A 22327-nucleotide genomic window follows, 5' to 3' on the forward strand; every position below is an offset into this window, starting at 1 on the left:
GTTAGCAAACAACTTGATTATCTCCTATTTTTTCCATTTTCTTCAACCCTCTCTAATCCCTGTCCCATTACTTTTGCATTTACCTCTCGCACCACCCTATCCATTTATAAATTGTACTGCCATAGTGATATGACACATTCCTGTTGAAGTCCCACCTTTACTTCAAACCACTCATTCTCTCCATTTCTAAGTCTAACACTGGCTCTACTATTATCATAAAAACTCTTGATTGCTCATAACAGCTTTCGCTCCTTGGGTGTCGTAGCCATTACGAGATTCCTGGTGACCGAAGTCGTTACCGGAGTACTCGTCCTTCACCTCCCAGTTAAAGTCGTACTGCGCTGGGCTCTGCAACAAATCACATTTAAAGGCTCCTATGCGAAGCAGTTTAGATCTTTAAATGATTGTAATCATAAATCATCCACATGGTATTTATAAAGAAGAGAGATCTTCTCACCGATGGAGCAGGTGCAGCTTGTCCGTAGACGGGAGTTGGAGGGTTGTAGGAGGGAATGCTGTCACAAGTGGCCACGATGGACAGAGTGGCGAGAAGGACAACGTGGTTGAGAAAGGGTAAGTGTTACCCCAAGAAATTATTACAATAAGCAACATTTGATTATAACAACACAAATAGGAAAGATTATCGTTGGTCATGCTTTTGACATTAACTCCTGAACTTCCACATGAATACTTTAGACGTACCAGGAGACCATTGTTAATGATGAAGGAGAAACAGATGAGCAACGATGCTCGTGCCGACTTGTCAATGCGTGACACCTAGTTGGTGACGTAGGCCTTTCGAACTGGTCACTCTTGACATGGATTTTGAACCCCTGGAAAGTACATGGACACATAAAATGTTTCTGTCCACTACATTGATATTGTTTATGTCTTAAATGACCTTGCTTGCTAAGGCCCCGAGGACCGTGCGAAGAGAGACTCGTTCTGAAAGCTCGAAGACACACCCACCAATTACGTCACCATCTAGGTTGATGTCACGCGTATATAAGTCGGCACGAGCATCGGTTTGCATCAGTTCCTCCTCCATCATTAACATGGTTCTCAAGGTGCGGCTAAAGGCTTCGTGTGCAAGTTCAGAACTTGATGCCAAAACTGTGATCAATGATAATCTTAGCTGTTTTTGTTATTTTCTAAGGGTGCTTATCATTATAATCATTTCTTGGGCTAACACTGATCCCTTCTCAACCAGGTTGCCCTTCTTGCCACTCTGGCCGTCGTGGCCACTTGCGACAGCATTCCCTCCTACAACCCTCCAACTCCCGTCTACGGACAAGCTGCACCTGCTCCTTCGGTAAGCAGATCCCTCTTCTTCATGAATACCATGTGGATGATTTAAGATTACAATCATTTGAAGATCTAATTGGATTCGCATAGGAGCCTTTAAATGTGATTTGTTTCAGGGCCCAGCGCAATACGACTTTAACTGGGACGTGAAGGACGAATACTCCGGTAACGACTTCGGTCACCAGGAATCTCGTAATGGCTACGACACCCAAGGAGCCTACTACGTCCTCCAACCCGACGGTCGCCTCAGGAGGGTCGACTACACCGTCAACGGAGACTCTGGCTTCGTGGCTCAGGTCAACTACGAGGGAGAGGCTCGCTACCCCGAACCCACCTACACGACCCATCGTCCTTCATACACGACCCCTCGTCCAACATACGCCTAAGTCCGCACTGATTGCCATATCCAGTCATTATGCAGATTAAATGTATGCATATCGCTGACATAATTTATTGATGCAGTAATTAAAGAAAATATAATAACACATTTTTTTAATGCACAACCCCCATACAACATTAATTCACAAAATGAAATGTTTGTTCAAAGAAGACAACCATTTCAAAATAGAAAAGTTGAAATACTTAAACAGTGATAAATGTGTTTATTCTGATGATTTACATATTTACTAAAGTTGTATTTCATCATTATATATCTCAGAAAACCTATCTACATGATTATTTGTATTCCATCCTTACACTCCATTTTGCTATATGGTTCATCTCTTCGTCTTAAGTGCAATATAAGGGTAAAGCTATAGAATACATCTCCTAGTTTTGAATAATGCATAGCCCGACCCTGCATGTAACTGGTAATAAATAACATCATCCTCTCACCTCGCCGACACACACCTACATGAACCAGGCAATACCTTATTTCTGCATATTATAGATATTCGAGACTCGGAAATGTCACCAATATCGATAGAGAAAAATCGGGGTGTCATTCTTTCTCTAAACAATAATGGTATTGGTCATTATTTTGACTCGTTAGAATTTGCTCCTATGTAGGGCTTTCTGGGACTTCGGCCCAAAATTTGATCATTTAGAAATGATAAAAAACGAGTTTGAACAAGTAACAAATTATTGGAGTACAAAATCCAGTAAAAGAAGAATCTATTTTATTCCGTGTCAGATTCATCGAAAGGGGTGCAATAAGGATGGAAAAAGTTACTTGATGTAGAGAGGATGAGAAAAAAAAAAAAGGTATAAAAAAAAGGCTAACTGACATAGGTTATAGCCCATTCATCACCACGTAGGATTTCCCCAGAGATTAATAAAATCTATTGGCGGCCAGCATCAAAGGAAAAGTGGCACCCGATAGAAAAGGACTTGAAATTGTAGATCCTTACATACAAATTGGGACGCCAATTTCGAAACGGGGGAAATCAGCCCTTCTTATGATAGCTTCTTAGAAAATATTTTGGAAAGGTGAACGTTATAAGGTATGATTTCTGTCAATAATCCTACCCATACCTATATAAAGCATAAATCCAGGGTCAAAGGGCCTCCTATATACTTTTTCACATACTTTTGAAAGTATATGAAACATAATTTGTTCCATTAGTACATGTGTAAACGTATCTATGAGAAATCCCAGCAAGTTTTCTTTAATTCATTTCTTGTAAATTGATATTAGAAGAAATAATTTTCCTTAGAAATTAATTTGAAGTGGGATCTTTAATCTCCAGTCCTTTTATTTATGGCTCTATAAATTGTCTGATGTGCTTACACCTAATATACTTAAATGACTACTATTAGACATACTGATCAATGAATATTTAAGCTTTTGCTGGACGAGGAGTCGTGTATGAAGGACGATGGGTAGTGTACGTGGACTCGGGGTTAGCGAGCTTCTCCCTTTTAGTTGACCCGAGCCACGAAACTGGAGTCTCCGTTGACGGTGTAGTCGACCCCTATAACCATTACCTATAACCTCACATACTGCAACATCGCCCATGGAAAACTACATTACAACACACATACGAACATACACGCCCCTAGGCTATTCCTTCACGTGATCAAACCGTGAGATAATCAGATTCCAAACAACACCTTTTCCAGCATACACGTTATATCCCATATTTAGATTCATACGGATAAAGATAAAATCACAAGAAACATCTACACATCCATATAATGTAAATTCTATACCATATGAATGACTAACTTCCATGTTATTAGATTTAATTAAGAATAATTGTAAGGCTGCCAACCCCCATCAGAAATGCTCTGACAATATTTTCATTGGTGCCAAGCATAAGCGAGTCAGGGGGAGGCAGTCAGTAGATAAACGTATTTAACACCCCAATATAGACGAGAAAATAGTCTCGAGGGTTTTAATACCAACTGAACGCTCACAGACCCTCCTAAAGCGACCGACGGGCTGGAGGACGTAGTAGGTTTCTTATGTGTCGTAGCCATTACGAGATTTCTGGTGATCGAAGTCGTTGCTGGAGTACTCGTCCTTCACCTCCCAGTTAAAGTCGTACTGCGCTGGATCCTGAAAAAAAAAAAAAAAAAATCAGTGGCGAATCATATGTGAATCAAATAAGGTCTTCAAATAATTGTAGCCATAAATCATGCACTTGATATTCTGGAAGAAGAGAGATCTACTCACAAAATGAGTAGGTGCAGCTTGTCCGTAAACGGGAGTTGGAGGGTTGCAGGATGGAATGCTGTCTCAAGTGCCTACGACGGCTGCAGTAGCGAGAAAGGAAACCTGGTTGAGAAGGGATCAGTGTTAGCCCAAGAAATTATTATAATCATAAGCACCCTTTGATTATAACAACACAAATAACAACGGTGATCGTTGAACGTGCTTTTGGTATCCTCCTGAACTTGCAGACGAATACTCTAAACGTACCTCTAGAGGCATGCTTATGATGAAAGAGAAACAGATGTAGACCGACGCTCGTGCTGATTTTTATATGCGTGACATCAACCTAGTAGGTGACGTAGGTCGTGGCCGGGTCTTCTGGTATTTCGAGCTGGTCACTCCTGACACGGCCTTCGAACCCCTGGAAAGTACATGGTAGCCTAAAATGGTTCTGTCCACTACACTGATATTGTTCATTTCTTTAATAACCTTGCTTGCTAAGGCCCCGAGGGCCGTGCAGAGAGACCCGTTCACTGGGTTGGTGACGAGCGTATATAAGGCGGCATGAGCGTTGGTCTGCATCAGTTCGTCCTCCATCATCAACATGGTTCTCAAGGTGCGGCTTAAGTATTTGTGTGCAAGTTCAGTATTTAATACCAAAACCATGATGACCAATAATTGTCGCTATTTGTGAAGTTATTTTCAAAGGGTGCTTACCATTATGATCATTTCTTATGCTAACAGTGACCCCTTCTCAATCAGGTTGCCCTTCTCGCCACTCTGGCCGTCGTGGCCACTTGCGACAGCATTCCTTCCTACAACCCTCCAACTCCCGTCTATGGACAAGCTGCACCTGCTCCTTCGGTGAGCACATCTCTCTTCTTTTAGAGTACCATGTGGATGATTTATGATTACAATAATTTGAAGATCTAATTGGACTGCATAAGAGTCTTTAAATGGGATTTGTTGCAGGGCCCAGCGCAATACGATTTCAACTGGGATGTGAAGGACGAATACTCCGGTAACGACTTCGGTCACCAGGAATCTCGTAATGGCTACGACACCCAAGGAGCCTACTACGTCCTCCAGCCCGACGGTCGCCTCAGGAGGGTCGACTACACCGTCAACGGAGACTCTGGCTTCGTGGCTCAGGTCAACTACGAGGGAGAGGCTCGCTACCCCGAACCCACCTACACGACTCCTCGTCCTTCATATACGACCCCTCGTCCAACATACGCCTAACTCCGCACTGATTAGCATATGCTACTAAAGATCATTATGCAGATTAAATGTATCTATGCGTATCAGTGACGTAACTTATTGATGAAGTAATAAAAGAATATCTGGTCGATCGTTTTTTAATGGACTCCCTTAAACAATATTAATCTACAAATGCAACCATACCAATAGATAAAAAATCTGATATTGAAACAGAATTTTGGCCGAAATAATGAGTATGAAATTAAAAATTGTCACGAATAATGGATATAAAAGAGATCAAACATTAATGAATCATTTCTTTAACCGCATTCTATTTGGAACAAACTGCCTATTCAAGTTGTAAGTTCAAATACAATTGATGATTATATCTCACCATCATTAGCTCATGCACTAAAAAGTCAATGGTCCTTAAAAGTTTCCATTATTTATCCCATTCAATTCGCAAACGGCACAATTAGGACCAATAAAGCTGTTTCTTTGCATCTCCTTTGTATTTCTTTGTATAAAACGAAGCGAGTGAAGTAAGAGACATTAATAAACATAGCAATGAACAATAGAATGATCCAGTGGGTAAAACAACCAAATTTATACAGAGGCGAGAGTATTATTCAGCTTGTAGAGAACATACTTAATAACATGAGATTCATTATGCAATAAAGTATGGTCTGGCAATACGAAGTAGGTAAATAAAACGGCTTTTGTCTTTTATTGTTCTAATTTTGAATTTTTCAAGAGGAATTTGTAGACTAAAGTATTTGTATTTTCTTGGACAATTTTGTACAATTCTTACTTGCCTTTAATTTCATCTTCACCATGGTAATAATTAGATGGCGTTTGCCGTACTTAAAAATGTTAGGATGCATTCATAAAAGGGTGAGCCTTGGATTTTAAACGACTCCTACCAATGTAATTATATTGAACATTTGTACAAAAAAAAGTCGTTCTGTGGGAACTTGTGAGCAACATAACCACTATAATATATCTAACTCTGTTTCCATGCATTTCTTTCGCACATAGCTTCAGATAAATTGAGCAATTCTGGAGAGATGCTTTATACCAAACTGTTTTCGTACTCCCTTATAATAGGAAGAAACCTATTGGTGTGTCGATAGGTCAATATTTTCCACACTCTTTCATTGTTTTGGTTACTCTCTACCAAAGTGCAATCTTTAACTCTTGAATACAATTTATTTATCTAATTTCATCTGGAGATGAATATTGGAAGGGTTCCCGTCTGTCTCGGACTACCAGTAGTGTTCTAAAACATCATGGTTCCATCTTTAATTCCCTCGAAATCGCAATTTTGATAAAAAAAAAAATACACTATTGAAGTAACATCCGATGCGATAGATTATTTCACTGTTGGTAATGACTAAAGGGAAGCGAGGGGCCTCAAAGCAGGGTAAAATAAAAAAGTAGAACATTAAAAAAATACAATGTACGAGTAATACTAATGTTATTCCTCATGTTAATAAGTTTATCTATAATGTTCTCTTAAATAATAGGGAAAAAAAATTGTCTAGAATAGTCCATTTTGATATCAAATATCTGTTTATGATAGTATTGTTTTTTCACTATGCTAATTTATTTTTATTTCATTCTATATCATTTAATTTTAATCTATATTTTATTTAGCTTTATATTATTTTACTGTATTTTATTTGGTCTTATTCAATTTTCTTATTTCAATAGATTTTATTTTGCTTTAATTTAAATGAGTGGATAGAGCGTTAAGGGAGAAATGTCAAAGTAATGGTATTAGGAGATCTCAATACTAGGGTAGGAAACGAACAATAGACTGAGTGGTTGGGAAGTGTGGAGAGTTGATGGAGGTGTGTCTAAAGAATTGATGATAGCAAACTGTGTTTAGTAAGAAAGTCAGGCATAAGTACACATGGGAGAAGGTGGTAGATAGGGCTTTAATGGACTATGTAGTTGTAACCAGGAGAGTAGTAGCGTTTTGGATGTACGCGTTCTTAAGGGAGAGAGTGGAGAATATATCTATATATATATATATATATATATATATACAATTTTTTTTTTTTTTTTTTTTTTTTTTTTTTTTTTTTTTTTTTTTTTTTGGTGGTGGTGGTGGAAGATAACTTCAGAGAGAAGGAAAGATGGAGAAAGAGGAAAGAGGCAAAAGATAAGGAGGTGCTTTTAGTAAACTACTTAAATGATAAAAGGAGAAGGATTACAAGAAGAAGCTGAGAGAAGAGTGGGAGTGAGTGAAGAATAGAATAGAACTAGGAGTGGATGAGGAATGGGGATGTTTCAAGGAGGGAGTCACAAGGAGGATGGGAGTAAATAGAAGGGTAGTGAGTGCTGAGATCAAGCAAAGAAGGTTGTAGAAGAAAAGAAACGAGCATTCACAGTTTGGTTGCACAACAGGACTAGAGAATCGCATGAGAGGTACAAAGAAAAGAGAAGTAAAGTATGAAATAAAGGAGGCAAAAGGGAGAGCACCTGTGAAAAGGGGTAAGAGTATGATAGAAAGTTTTGAAATTAATAAAAAGATATTTTGTAATGAAATTAAGAAAGGAAGGGGAGGTGAATCAAGTAGAGAAGAAAAAGTAAAATATGCTAACGGAGAAATGATAATGGAAGACTGCAGTAAAAGGAAGATTGCATAGTGTTTTAAGTTGTTAAATGTGAAGGAGGATAGGGAGGGAAGGTAGTTGCAATGGGGAGAGATAAGAAAAGGAGTGATGAATGAGGAAAATGGAGGAGAAATATGGAAAGAGGAGGTGAAACCAGTTGTTAAAACAATGAAAGCAGGTAAGGTACATGGACTGGATCGGTGGTATGCGGAGTGTCTAAAAAAGAAAGGTACAGTGATAGTGGACTGGCTAGTGAGGTTGTTTAATCTTTATCTAAATGAGGGTAGTGTGCCGGAGGACTGGAGGAGTAAATGTTTAGATCCGCTTTACAAGGGAAAAGGGGACAAGTGTGGGTGTAGTAGTCTTAGAGGTATCTGTTGAGTGTAATTGGGAAGCCTTATGGAAGGCTTTTGATTGAGATGATTAGAAGAGGAATAGAGGGAGTAAATGGTGAGGAACAGTTTGGGTTTACGAGAGATAGGGGTTGCGTGAGTCAGATTTTTGTGGTAAGGCAGATATGTGAGAAAGCTTTAAGAAAATGAAAGGATGGTTTTTGGGCCTTTATGGATTTGGAAAAGACTTATGACAGGGTAGACAGGAAGAAATTGTAATTACTCTTGTGTTTCCCGTATCTTAATACGTGGTTCAGCCCATGCAGAGGTAAGGGCTAACTATATGTGGTGACAAGTACCCTCCTCTGAACTCATGAACTTGGTAACTACCTGATGTCTCAAATTTTGTCCCATAGGCAGAATGTAGACACCTCGAAAGGCAGTCAACTGTCCCCATCGTTAATTGAGAGGAGAGACTACAATTTTTCATTATTTAGGTAACCTTGACACTGGTAACTTGCAAACCGAGTCTTCATAGATAAGAGACTTCTAAAATACCCCAGACTTTACAGCTCCATCTACTACAATCTTGTTTGTGTGACTGTTTTCCTACTTCTGCTGAAGGTAAATGAACGGAGGGGATAGTCTTAGTTAAAATTGATGAGAGTGGAGAATGTTTATGATCATAAAAAAAAGCTGCATGATTGTGGTCCGTAGAAATGTTACTATAACCCCTGAAACTTTAATTCTCGAACCTTATGGACTTGTGCCCTTACGGAGTTGTACCTGTATAGTACTTTTCCTCTTTAAAGCAGATGTTCGCCAGTTTCTCCATCTAAATGTCCAGGTTGTGGTAGTTTGTGATTTTCCAAACTGTTCAATAATTGCACTTTCTTGAATAGTGCTGACTTACACTTTGTCAAGATTTTTTTCAATATGAAAAATAAGTGTGCCACTTATCTTATTTTCAAATTGGTGTTCATCACGTGTGAAAATTTCATTTTTTAACTGACCATTTCCTCCATTTGTCTATAAGCATTTTGATTTATTCTTGTAGACAAGTTGAATTCAATTAACATTGCCTAGCACTGCAATGAATATACTGGAAGGCCATATTGAAAAAAATATATATAAACGAGCTTATCAAAAACAGAAATTTACAGTGATATTTTTTATATTTGTGATTCAATAAATTACAACACTAATATACATGCACCACGAACATATGACCATTTCTGAATGGGTACACTAAGCAGTGCCGACTTAGGCATATCCTGAACGAGGGGTCGTGTAGGTGGGTTCGGGGTAGCGGGCTTCTCCTTCGTAGTTGACCTGAGCCACGAAGCCAGAGTCTCCGTTGACGGTGTAGTCGACCCTCCTGAGGCGACCGTCGGGCTGGAGGACGAAGTACGAGCCCTGGGCGTCGTAACCGTCACGGGAATCCTGGTGACCGAAGTCGTTACCGGAGTTCTCGTCCTTCACGTTCCAGTCAAAGTTGTACTGTGCTGGACCCTGCAAGTAGCGCAACACAAGTGTGGTGGTAAGACAAGATTATTCGGCTTAATATCAGAGGGGTGTATAATATCAACAACCTACACATCTGGTATCAGTGATGAAGAAGTATTATCTTCTTACCGTTGGAGCAGGTGCAGCGGGTTGACGATAGGTTGGGGCTGGAGGGTTGTAGGACGGAGGGGTGTCACAAGTGGCCACGACAGCCAGAGCGGCGAGGAGAACAACCTGGTTGAGGAAGGAGCAGCATTAGTTAAAAGAAAGAAAGAAAAACTGCCAGTCAATGAATCTTATTACACTTGAAATCTGATTTGCAGTCGAGAAGACTCACCTTGAGAGCCATGTTGGAGATGGAGGAAGAACTGATGCAGACTGACGTTCATGTCGGCTTATATACACGTGACACCAGCCTTGCTGATGACGTAACAGGTAGGCGGGTCGTTCACAGTTTCACGCACGACCTTGTTTTAATGATCCTCGCAACCTCAACAACCTCTTTGCAAACTGGGGTGAAAGAGTAAGATGATAGAGCATTATGGCCATATTGGTTTCAAATGTTCTCTTACTTTCTTGGTGGGGCTCTACCTTTAGAATCCTAAAAAATAGTAGCCCATAAGGCAGTGGTACAATACGACTCCACAGAGTGACATTATGATGTACTTATTTAGAGAGTATACCGGCTTTGAACTGGTGTAGGTAAACACTGGATCATGGATTTGCCAATGGAACTTCAACCCGAGAGCAGAGATTCTCGACCCGTTTTCACATGTAGCTCATACTTATGTATTGCTATTTTTTTTTAACCTATTATAGATCCATTTTACACGACAATCGTCAGGGATCCACTGAATCCCACAAGCTTTAGGTTCATGGTCCCATTGAGACCTCGTACCTCTCTAGGGGGTCCGTGGACTATATGTCGAGGATGAACGTCGTAGAGAAATGAATGACCTACACTCACGGAGATTATTTTTTTTTTTTTTTTTTTTTTTTTTTTTTTTTTTTTTTTTTTTTGCATTGGATATTTGATGGATGCACCTTCCCTTTCAGAAGTGAATGGAAACTGCACTTGCATGACAATCAGATCGGCAGAGGTAGAATGGGGTTATTGAGGTCATTCCGAGTGTGACTATGAGGACAGCAAGAGATATCACTTCCGACGCTTAATGTCTGTTATCATGTTTAAAAAACAAGTTCTTTCATTATTCTTCTTATAGAGATCTGAATTAGAAATATATTTTTAATAGGAATACAAAATCAATCCAGGAAATGTAATGAAATAGGAAAGACTCCAAGATAGTCTACCGAGTGACATCGGATGAAACACAAAACAGAAATGTGATATGTGAAAACGGAATTTGAAGCAGATTTTTTTTTTCCACTGACCTTAGTTCAGTACGCCTGTAGAGTAAATTGCATATGAAAGACAAATGACACGATAAACTAAAATGTAAATTAAGTAGAAGAATTTCAAAAGGCAAAGGCACAATCTCTTGGCACAGAATTTCATCACGACTGATACTTGGAGACACTTTTCTTTGAGATAATAGAATCCATTCATATGAAGATACAAATATATAAAAAAGATAATAAACAAGGATAACTCGGATAACTAGAAATAAATATACAAACATTCTACCTCACAAAAATGTAAGAGCTAATAAGTGATAATCTTTTAGTTCCATATCAGTCATCTTCTGGAATGATTGATATGTTCTCAATTTTTTCAATGAGGGAATCGGAAGTGGAATACAGAAATGAAACATAAAAAAGCACCTGATTAATTGATGTACTTGATGGTATGAAATTATTCTTGACTGTATCGTGAAGATATGATAAACTTGTTAGTAAAAGAGTTCTTTGATCACTGGCCCCGAGTTTTAAACTTTATGATGCATTCAAAAGTGCCACATGAGAATCGTTAAAACCTTAAGATAGTATCATTATACTAGTATCTTACTAATATCCTGGATTAATTTTTCATTATTCCCTGTCGAGAGTTTTCGTTTCCATATATGGACTTCTTGATATCGTACTGAGAAAAATCCCAATACAAAAGAAAATCAGAGGACTACCAGAAACTCGAGAACAGGGGTTACCAACCCATTTCTGCATTAAAGTTTCCCACCCCAAGAGTTACAAAGCCCGTACCTCTATTCATCTGACAACGAATAGAGAATGGTAATATATAAAGACTCAATATATACTGGTACTGCAATGCATATTATGAAAAGGTTTAAATTACAACATGAATTAGCAAAGACATTAACATTACAAGCAGCTTACAATAATGTTTCACGTACAGGAATGAAATTATAGTTATATCCTTGACAACAAATATCTCTGGAAGTTGAAGAACCCTAGACTGAGAACCCATGCTGTGGAGTGTCCAGAATTTCAATACAAACATCTTCACAGTTCTTAACTATATTCCTCTTTCTGATTCATAAAGACTTTCTAAGCTGAGGCTTCGAAGAATGTGTGAAGAGAGACATTTTGAAACGACCAGAAGGCCCGCCCACACGTTACGTCACAAGCTGCATTGGTGTGATGTGTATATAAATCCTCACTGGGTTCAGTCTGCATCAGTTCCTCCTTCAACCACAACATGGCCCTTAAGGTGCGACTCTTGCCAGACAGACTTGAGTACTACAACCTTTATCGACTGAAACCGTCACTGTCGTTCTGATCTAAAGGGATTTGCTATGATGACTAATTCCTTTAACTAATGGCACTTCTTCCCCAACCAGGTTGTTCTCCTCGCCGCTCTGGCTGTCGTGGCCACTTGCGACACCCCTCCGTCCTACAACCCTCCAGCCCCAACCTATCGTCAACCCGCTGCACCTGCTCCTTCAGTAAGAAGACGATACTTCTCCATCATTGATACCAAATGGGTAGATTGACAGTATACCACAATTGTGTTGCGCTACTTGCAGGGTCCAGCACAGTACAACTTTGACTGGAACGTGAAGGACGAGTACTCCGGTAACGACTTCGGTCAGCAGGATTCCCGTGACGGTTACGACTCCCAGGGCTCGTACTTCGTCCTCCAGCCCGACGGTCGCCTCAGGAGGGTCGACTACACCGTCAACGGAGACTCTGGCTTCGTGGCTCAGGTCAACTACGAAGGAGAAGCCCGCTACCCCGAACCCACCTACACGACCCCTCGTTCAGGATACGCCTAAGTCATTACTGATTATTCAATCCGTAATACTGTATATATGAATATTAGGTATGTGCACAGTAGTGCGGTAATTCATTGAACCAAAAAATATAAAGGAGATCAACAACCTTTGTTTTACTTAGGTTATCATGGAAAAACTATCAACTAGAGCTGTCCCTAATACGAATCCAGAAGATAAATAGTTGTTTAATCTTTGTACAATTTACTGATAAAACCTTATGAATAGACAAGGGAAACTTGAAATATCAAGCTAAGTTCCAGTGACCGATCGTGTTGTTAGCGCCTTGGTCTCGTCGCATGACTCCGCCACAGAAAGTGTTCTGTAAGGAAAACTCCACAGTACAAAGGATATTCACTCGCCGGACAGTTTCTCCACAAAAGTAGAGATGGATAATTACCCAACAACCAGCCTAACCAAACCTAACCTGCTGATCAAAAAACATTAACTATCCGCTGATGAACTGCGTGCTAAGCAACTGTCTGCTAAGCAACTGTCCGTTAACCAACTGTCCATCAAGCAACTGTCCGTCAAGCAACTGTCCGTTAACCAACTCCATCAAACAACTGTCTTGTAACTAACTGTACGCTAATCAACTGTACGCTAGTCAACTGTCCGCTAGGCAACTGTCCGATGGGGACCTGTCCGCTGGAGACCTGTCTGTTTAGCAGCTGTTCGTTGAGCACTATCCACTATGCAAATGTCCACTTGGGAACTGTCCATTGGGACCTGTCCATACCCTGCACGACAAACGGTGGCATCACCCGTGTCGGAGATCCACGTCTTCCGGTAGTAAGCATCTTTGACATCCACGTGAAAGTACACTATTGTAAAAGAAGGGAAAACAAGACCCCAGCAAGTGACGTCACTAAATTTGCCGTCTGCAAGTGCTTTTACTCAAGACTTTTGGTTTCTTTTACAAAGAATTATAAAGTGGGGAGCATGCCGACAGGAGACCTTTTGGTCTATAACTAGGTCGGATGCGAAAACATTATGATAAATAAAATTATAGTTAAATGATAATAGATCAAATAAATAAATGCAAAGGTATAGCTAAATAAACAGGTAAATAGTAAATAATAAAATAACTAATAATACATGAATATCAAACAAATAATAATAATAAAAATAATAAGAAACGAATAGACAAATAATATAAGATAAATGGCAGTCATAATAGCATCTTGCTTAGGTGTTTATCTAAATTAATCTTAAAGCTTCGAATTGAACTGCATTGCACTGCCTCTGCAGGAAGTTTATTCCATTGACAAAGTTGTATCTATCCACTTCCAAATTGAATATATTTCCTGACAGTTTGAAACCATTATTTCTTGTCTGATTCTTATTTGTTTATTTCATACTTTGCACAGACTATGTAGAATTTTAATTTATATTTACACACAGGTGTGATAAATATTTGTTTGGGAATGCTATGATGAAAGAAAACGTCAATATAAACTTATGGTTGAAATGTACACGCACCATACTTAGTGAATATTAAAGGCATATTTTGAAGAATATATTTTAAGTATTTTTTCTTCAGGCATATCATGAATAATACACCGGTGTTACATGTCCCTGTTGGATCATCACTTAAAGGTTCAACCGCATTGTCTCGAATGCTTCCAGGCAGTGTGTTACCGGATGCAAGTAAACCTTGTTCGAAAAGACCACAAGTTGCAGATTCTGATGGAAGAATTGGTAAGCATCAGCTAGGATATCGTGGGACCGAGTGAGTAGCCACAATACTGTCACCTCCCTCTTTTATCTCTCTCCCTCGCTCACCCACCCCTCTATCTCTCTAGCAGATAGAAAGATGTCTACACTCCATAATAAATTCTCTCTGCCTCTCTTCTTAGCTCCTCCCTCTCTCCCATGTTATATATATATATATGTATATATGTATATATATATATGTATATATATATGTATATTGCTGGTATCCACTAAGGAAATCAGAAGAAAACAGTGATTCCCAAGCGCTTTCGTGTAATTCACATCTTCAGGGGAATACACGAAAGCGCTTGGGAATTAGTTTTCTTCCGATTTACTTAGTGTTTACCAGCAAAATTTGTTGATCACGTGTTGTTTTTAGTGATCTTTCTGCATATATATATATGTATATATATATGTATATATATGTATATATATGTATATATATATATATTATATGATTATAGACATAGAAACGAGTAGCAGATGATAATGGTTATAAAGGAAAAAATGAGGAAGCATAACAGAAGTACAAAGTAAAGATTGTGGAAGCAAACCGCAAAGTGAGAAATGCCAAAAGAAGAACGGACGGGAATTGGAGTAAGTATTTCCTTGAGAATTTGAGCTGATCTCGGTATTTCTCTCAAATACAACCATATTTTTCTCCGCCTTTTTATGAAGGGTGTGGCCAGCCAAAGCAAGCACCCACGCACCCTTTGCCCATCCCGGAGTCATCCATCACCCATTTGTTGTCCCTTCTATTAGAGCTGCTTTTTTATGAAGGACCATTCTTATCAAATTCCCAGACCATCTTAGTATTCGCCATTGAACGCTATCTGTCAACTCTGATTGATACACAAATACAACAGAATAAAATAAAAAAATAGATATAACAAAACAAAACACAAAAGCAAAACAGAAACAAAACAAAACACAAAAGCAAAACAGAACAGAAACAAAACACATATACCATTTTTTTTTTTTTTTTTTTTTACAAGGGAGGTAGCCAAAGTCAAAGGTATAAATCCTCTCTCTTCCATTTCATCCCCACATATTCCACTCCCAATTCACCATCCCTCCCTCCCTTCCTCCCTCCCTCCCTCCCTCCCCTCCCTCCCTCCCTCCCTCATTTCTTAGCTTCTCCTTGATAAAACGTCGTCCCTGCATCTCGCCCACTGCCCTGAGTTAAGCAATGCAGAAAGACACATCACATCCACAGCAAGGCCACTTCATTTAATTAACAACCCCCCCCCCCTCTCCGTATCCTCATGCAGAAAAAGAGAAGACGGGGAGAAATCCCTTTGGGCTGCGTCAAAATATCATTAACACATAGTCCCTAAACCCACCCCATCTCCCACCCACTCTTCTCCATGTATCACAGCATAATCTACACACAACAGTTTTCCAATTACATTTATCTTCTGTTTACTCCCTCTCTCAACAGACATTCACCTCTTTCCCAATACCCCTTTTAATCCATCTCATCCATGGTCGCCCCATCATGTTCAATCCTTCCACCTCTGCCTTCCACACCTCTTTTACTAATCTTTCTTCACTCATTCTTTCCATGTGTCCAAACCATCCCAATACTTTTTCATCAACCTTATCTCCCAACTCTTTCTTATGTCCCATGTTTCTGCCCCATACAGTGCTATTGGCACAATCACTCCTTCATACAATCTCCTCTTAGTATCCATTTCCAAATATCTATTTCTCATTACACTTTTTAAAACCAAAATTCATTTACTTGCTCCTCTCAGTCAACATTCTACCTCCACCTCCATTCCTCCGTTTCACGTCACATTCGCCCCCAAATATTTAGGGCTATCCACTTCCTCTGGTTTTTCTCCCTTAATACTTCCAATTTTCTGTCATCCTCTCCCCTTGTACATCTCAACACCTCATCTTTAACTTCCTTCTTTCACGCACCTTCCCAAAATCTGTCACTACCTTAATCCCTACTCTGACCCTGCTACAAGGGCAGTGTCGTTAGCAAACAACTTGATTATCTCCTATTTTTTCCATTTTCTTCAACCCTCTCTAATCCCTGTCCCATTACTTTTGCATTTACCTCTCGCACCACCCTATCCATTTAGAAATTGTACTTCCATAGTGACATGACACATCCCACCTTTACCTCAAACCACTAACTCTATCCATTTCTAAATCTAACACTGGCTCTACTGTTAGTATAAAAACTCTTGATTGCTCTTGACAGCTTTCGCTCCTTGGGTGTCGTAGCCATTACGAGATTTCTGGTGACCGAAGTCGTTACCGGAGTACTCGCCCTTCACCTCCCAGTTAAAGTCGTACTGCGCTGGGCTCTGCAACAAATCACATTTAAAGGCTCCTATGCGAAGCACTTTAGATCATCAAATGATTGTAATCATAAATCATCCACATGGTATTCATAGAGAAGAGAGATCTGCTCACCGATGGAGCAGGTGCAGCTTGTCCATAGACGGGAGTTGGAGGGTTGTAGGAGGGAATGCTGTCACAAGTGGCCACGATGGCCAGAGTGGCGAGAAGGGCAACGTGGTTGAGAAGGGGACAGTGTTAGCCCAAGAAATGATTACAATAAGCAACATTTGATTATAACAACACAAATAGCAAAGATTATCGTTGATCATGCTTTTGACATTAAGTGTTGAACTTCCACACGAATACCTTAGACGTACCTGGAGAGCATTGTTAATGATGAAGGAGAAACAGGCGAGCACCGATGCTCGTGCCGACTTGTAAATGCGTGACACCTAGTTGGTGACGTAGGTCTTTCGAACTGGTCACTCTTGACATGGATTTCGAACCCCTGGAAAGTACATGGACGCATAAAATGTTTGTCCACTATATTGATATTGTTTATGTCTTAAATGACCTTGCTTGCTAAGGCCCCGAGGACCGTGCAAAGAGAGACTCGTTCTGAAAGCTCGAAGACACACCCACCAATTACGTCACCATCTAGGTTGACGTCAAGCGTATATAAGTCGGCACGAGCATCGGTTTGCATCAGTTCCTCCTCCATCATTAACATGGTTCTCAAGGTACGGCTAAAGGCTTCGTGTGCAAGTTCAGAACTTGATGCCATAACTATGATCAAGGAAATCGTCGCTGTTTTTGTTATTTTCAAAGGGTGATTACCATTATAATCATTTCTTGGGCTAACACTGATCTCTTCTCAATCAGGTTGCCCTTCTCGCCACTCTGGCCGTTGTGGCCACTTGCGACAGCATTCCTTCCTACAACCCTCCTACTCCCGTCTATGGACAAGCTGCACCTGCTCCTTCGGTAACCAGATCTCTCTTCTTCCAGAATACCATGTTGATTATTTAAGATTACAATATTTTGAAGATCTAATTGGACTGCATAGGAGCATTTAAATGTGGTTTATTTTAGGGCCCAGCGCAGTATGATTTCAACTGGGAGGTGAAGGACGAATACTCTGGTAACGACTTTGGTCACCAGGAATCTCGTAATGGCTACGACACCCAAGGAGCCTACTACGTCCTCCAACCCGACGGTCGCCTGAGGAGGGTCGACTACACCGTCAACGGAGACTCTGGCTTCGTGGCTCAGGTCAACTACGAGGGAGAGGCTCGCTACCCCGAACCCACCTACACGACCCCTCGTCCTTCATACACGACCCCTCGTTCAGCATACGCCTAAGCCCGCACTAATTGCCATATCCAATGAGAGACCATTATGCAGATTAAATGTATGCATATCACCGACATAATTTATTGATACAGTAATTAAAGAAAATAGACCGACAACCTTTTTTCAATAAACAACATGAATTCACAAAAACGAGTCTAAAAAGATGTTTGTTCAAAGAAGGTATCCATTTCAAAATAGAGAAGTTGGAACACTTAAACAGTGATGATTGCGTTTATTCTGATCATTTACATACCTATTAGAGCTGTATTTCATCATTATGTATCTCAGAAAACCTATCTACATTATTTTTAAATTTTGTATTCCAGCCTTACTCTTCATTCTTTTTGCTCTGCGTCTTAGGTGCAATACAGGAGTAAAGCTCTAGAACGTATTTCCCAAATTTGAATAATGCATGGGCCAACCCTGCATACAAGTGGTAACGAACATCCTCTTACCTCGCCAACACCCACCTACATAAACCAGGAAACCACCTCATTTCTGCATATTATAAATATTTGAGACTTTCAGAAATGTCACAATCATCGATAGAGAAAATTTGGGGTGTCATTTTTTTCTCCAAACAATAATGGTATTGGTCATTAGTGTAAGGATTCGTTAAAAGTTGCTCCTATGTAGGGCTTTCAGGGACTTTGGCCCAAATCTAATAATAATAAGAAGTGATTCCACCCTCCTGAGGCAACTATCGGCCTGGAGGACGAAGTAGATTCATTGGGTGTCGTAGAAACTATGAGATTGTTGGTGACCGAAGTCGTTGCCGGAGTTCTCGTTCTTCACCACCCAGTTGAAGTTATACTGCGCTTGGGCCTGCAAAAAATTAAATTCAAAAGGGAATCATATGCGAATCAAATTAGGTCTTCAAATAATTGTAACCATAAACCATGCACTTGATATTCCGGAAAAAGAGAGATGTACTCACCGAAGGAACAGGTGCTGCTTCTCCGTAGACGGGAGTTGGAAGATTATAGGAAGGAATGTTGTCAAAAGTGCCTACGACGGCCAGAACCGCGAGAAGGACAACCTGGTTGAGAAGGGATCAGTGTTAGCCCAAGAAATGATTATAATGCTAAGCACCCATTGATTATAACAAATAGCAATAATTATCGTTCATCATGGTTTTGTCATTAAGTCTTGAACTTGCACACGAGTACTTTAGCAGCACCTTGAGACTCATGTTAATGATGGAGGAGGAACTGATGTAAATCAACGCTCTTGTCGACTTATATACTCTTGACACCAACCAAGTTGGTGACGTAGATGGTGGGTGTGTCTTCTAGCTTTCCAAATGGGTCTCCACGCACGGCCTTCGGCGCCTTGGCAAGCAAGGTTATTAAAGAAATGAACAATGTCAGTGTAGTGGACAAACCATTTTAGGTTACCATGTACTTGCCAGGGGTTCGAAGTCCGTGTCAAGAGTGACCAGTACGAAAGACCAGAAGACACGCCCACGACCTATGTCAGCAACTGATTTGATGTCACGCATATACAAATCAGCACGAGCATCGGTCTGCATCGGTTTCTCATTCATCATTAGCATGCCTCTAAAGGTGCGTTTAGAGTATTCAACTGCAAGTTCAGGACTTAATGTCAAAACCATATTGAACGATAATTGTCGCTATTTGTGTTGTTATAATCAAAGGGTGCTTATTATAATAATTCCTCAAGCTAACACTGACACCTTCTCAACCACGTTGCCCTTCTCACCACTTTGGCCTTCGTGGCCACTTGTGACAGCATTCCTTCCTACACCCCTCCAACTTCCGTCTACGGACAAGCTGTACCTTCTCCTTCTGTGAGTAAATCTCTCTTCTTCATGAATACCATGTGTATGACTTATGGTTACAATCATTTGAAGATCTAATTGGATTCACATAGGAGCCTTTAAATGTGATTTGTTTCAGGGCCCAGCGCAGAACGACTTTAACTGGGAGGTGTTGGACGAGTGTAGCATCTAGACCTCCTAGAAGACGTAATCTACCACCAAAATCTCCTAGACATTCATCTACCACCTCTGCTTATACTATCGGCACGACACCGATGCATTTCGGTGCAGTCAGAGTAGCCTGGTACTCGACCTGACATCTCCACGCACCTGGTCACTACGGGTCAGGTCGCTATTGTCCAGGCAGACACCTCACGCGCAGTTGGACGCTCACGAACCCTAAAGAATTGCCACCAAGCCAAGCATTGATACACATTATATTTAAATCCCTTTCCTACGGGATATGTCTATCCTGTCCAACCTCGGACAACTGTATGTCATTTGTAAATATGTATATGCAATGTATAAGGTAGTTAAAACCTATCCTGATCTCTAATATTTGCTAAAACTGCATCTTGTAAATAAATATGATCTCGTCGGCAACCTAACCACGAGCCATGTATATAAGCACCTCCTGTCACCAAATAAAGAAGAGAAAGACCACAGAGAGAGACAGAGCTACACGTGCTCCGCTGCTTTTATTCAAAGCCTCCGAACACCGCTCAACTACGACCACGTACTACCACAACTCATATGTTGAGATACCATCCAACATATCTGGCAGCAGCGGTGGGATATGAACTTATCTGGAACCAACGCGGGACTCAAAATATCTGGTAAACTGCGCGGGATTCAACATATCTGAAATCAGCAAGCACAAGATCCCGGTGCAGGAACGTTGTGCAACCTACCCAACGCCAGCAAGCCCATCAACTCGAACCTTCGCTGTGAGTCCTACCCAGCGAAGCGAACGAGCTAGCCAACGCACAGGACAAGTTATCCCAGCGACCCACCTATCCAGCGAAGCGGACAACAGCTCAAGCCATCTCTCTCGCTGTGTGAGCCAGCCCAACGCACAGGACAAGTCATCCTAGCGATCCACCTCAGCAACCGGCAACGAGACAAAAGCCCATCTCCCTCGCCGTGACCCAGCTCAACAACATCCTTCAAAGGAAGTATCGCTCTTACGTCCGGAAGTCGAACCGACACCTTTCAAAAACTGAAGAATTCCACACACGAACTAACCCATTTGCCACCCTTCTCATTCCTTCAATATTTCCAGATCTGCATCATCGCACCACACTCCATCGAATTATTCAACTTCCACCTCTAGTGAACCCTTCACCATCGCTTCACCTCGTCAGAACTGTAAGTAGATGCCTGTATTTATTGGGGCTAGGTAGCTCTAAATTGTTGTGTGAGTGAGTTTAAGTGAAGGCTATCCAGTGATTTTTTTTATTTTTTGCAAAGCCTTAAATTTTTTTCGGTGATTTTTTTTTTTCTTTTTGTACGAAAGTGTGCATGACCCATTCACAGTCCAACGTTTCACACCATTACAACACTCGTTCCAAAATGGCAGCACAAAACGAAAATAACACACAGTCCTCGCCGAATCAAAACACAGACCCAACCGTCGCTCAACCACACATGCAACGTTCTGCAACAAACCTACTAACACTCCTGCAGCATGACAACACTCTTCCTAAGTTCAACGGGACAAACATCGCCATCCACACTCTCTTAGATGACGTCCGTTCGGAAATACAGCGCACACAGGTGCACGATGAAATGACTAAAATCGCTGTCCTTAAAAGTCGCATCGATTTCAACGATACCCTTGCAAGCGACATTATACAATCCGACGCGTTCCAACAACCACAGACTTTCCAAAATTTCATTGACGAGTTCAAAAAATCCTTCGCCCCATATGAACAGTTAGGCTCCCTTTCTCCCTTCTACACACTAGGAACAAACTTTAACAACCCCCCTTATCTCACCAAAGAAAGAGCAGTCAGGGAGGCGAGTCAGTTCAAGGAAGAACTAAAAGACGCATTCACTTCTTCACCTTGGGTTAAAATATAACACAATCAGCCTAGATCACTTACTCTCATTATTTGTATACATAAAACTGATCTAGAGTCTTCACCCAGAAACACTAAAGAAAATAGAGAACATTCCTTTTGATCCAGACACAACACTCGTTGACTTCTCTAGAAAATTTTCGGACACATCAGCGACAAAAACACAAATTCAACAACAAATCCCCCTTACACACACACTCACACACCCACCCACTCCCACGGTAGCAAAAATCTCACAAGAACATTACACTAGAGATAAACCCATGTCACACGACCATCACACTAGAGGTAGACAAATATCACGCACAAGATCACGACAGCGTTCACAATCTAGGAGACCATTCTTTTGCA

General features: G+C 40.6%; 5 protein-coding genes across 5 annotated transcripts in view; 4 read left to right on the forward strand and 1 right to left on the reverse strand.

Annotated features, from left to right (window-relative positions):
* LOC143022399 (sodium/hydrogen exchanger 9B2-like) overlaps positions 1-22327 on the forward strand; it is a 607113-nt gene that overhangs the window by 422964 nt on the left and 161822 nt on the right. The gene's annotated exons all lie outside the window — the stretch shown is intronic.
* LOC143022197 (cuticle protein 21-like) lies at positions 4506-5143 on the forward strand. The gene is made up of 3 exons (XM_076180297.1): positions 4506-4517; positions 4664-4765; positions 4874-5143. The coding sequence occupies exons 1-3, from the start codon at positions 4506-4508 to the stop codon at positions 5141-5143; spliced, it is 384 nt and encodes a 127-aa protein (XP_076036412.1).
* Positions 9318-9909, reverse strand: LOC143022344 (cuticle protein 21-like). Its single transcript, XM_076180494.1, has 3 exons — positions 9898-9909; positions 9690-9794; positions 9318-9566 (listed from the first exon to the last, which is right to left on the reverse strand). The coding sequence occupies exons 1-3, from the start codon at positions 9907-9909 to the stop codon at positions 9318-9320; spliced, it is 366 nt and encodes a 121-aa protein (XP_076036609.1).
* LOC143022345 (cuticle protein 21-like) lies at positions 12175-12751 on the forward strand. Its single transcript, XM_076180495.1, has 3 exons — positions 12175-12186; positions 12317-12421; positions 12503-12751. Exons 1-3 carry the CDS (start codon positions 12175-12177, stop codon positions 12749-12751), a joined length of 366 nt encoding a protein of 121 aa, XP_076036610.1.
* On the forward strand, positions 17491-18124 carry LOC143022211 (pro-resilin-like). Its single transcript, XM_076180321.1, has 3 exons — positions 17491-17502; positions 17645-17746; positions 17855-18124. The coding sequence occupies exons 1-3, from the start codon at positions 17491-17493 to the stop codon at positions 18122-18124; spliced, it is 384 nt and encodes a 127-aa protein (XP_076036436.1).

The sequence above is a fragment of the Oratosquilla oratoria genome, chromosome 44 (genome assembly GCF_046742065.1).
Source record: "Oratosquilla oratoria isolate Oo_2021 chromosome 44, ASM4674206v1, whole genome shotgun sequence".
Classification (NCBI taxonomy): Eukaryota; Metazoa; Arthropoda; class Malacostraca; order Stomatopoda; family Squillidae; genus Oratosquilla; species Oratosquilla oratoria.

What these genes read in the sequence shown, in the direction of transcription:
- LOC143022197 (XM_076180297.1), top strand. An exon ending in AAGCTGCACCTGCTCCTTCG is followed by an intron (nt 4,766 to 4,873) that starts GTGAGCACATCT and finishes GATTTGTTGCAG; the next exon opens with GGCCCAGCGCAATACGATTT.
- LOC143022344 (XM_076180494.1), bottom strand. An exon ending in CCGCTGCACCTGCTCCAACG is followed by an intron (nt 9,567 to 9,689) that starts GTAAGAAGATAA and finishes CGCTACTTGCAG; the next exon opens with GGTCCAGCACAGTACAACTT.
- LOC143022345 (XM_076180495.1), top strand. An exon ending in CCGCTGCACCTGCTCCTTCA is followed by an intron (nt 12,422 to 12,502) that starts GTAAGAAGACGA and finishes CGCTACTTGCAG; the next exon opens with GGTCCAGCACAGTACAACTT.
- LOC143022211 (XM_076180321.1), top strand. An exon ending in AAGCTGCACCTGCTCCTTCG is followed by an intron (nt 17,747 to 17,854) that starts GTAACCAGATCT and finishes GGTTTATTTTAG; the next exon opens with GGCCCAGCGCAGTATGATTT.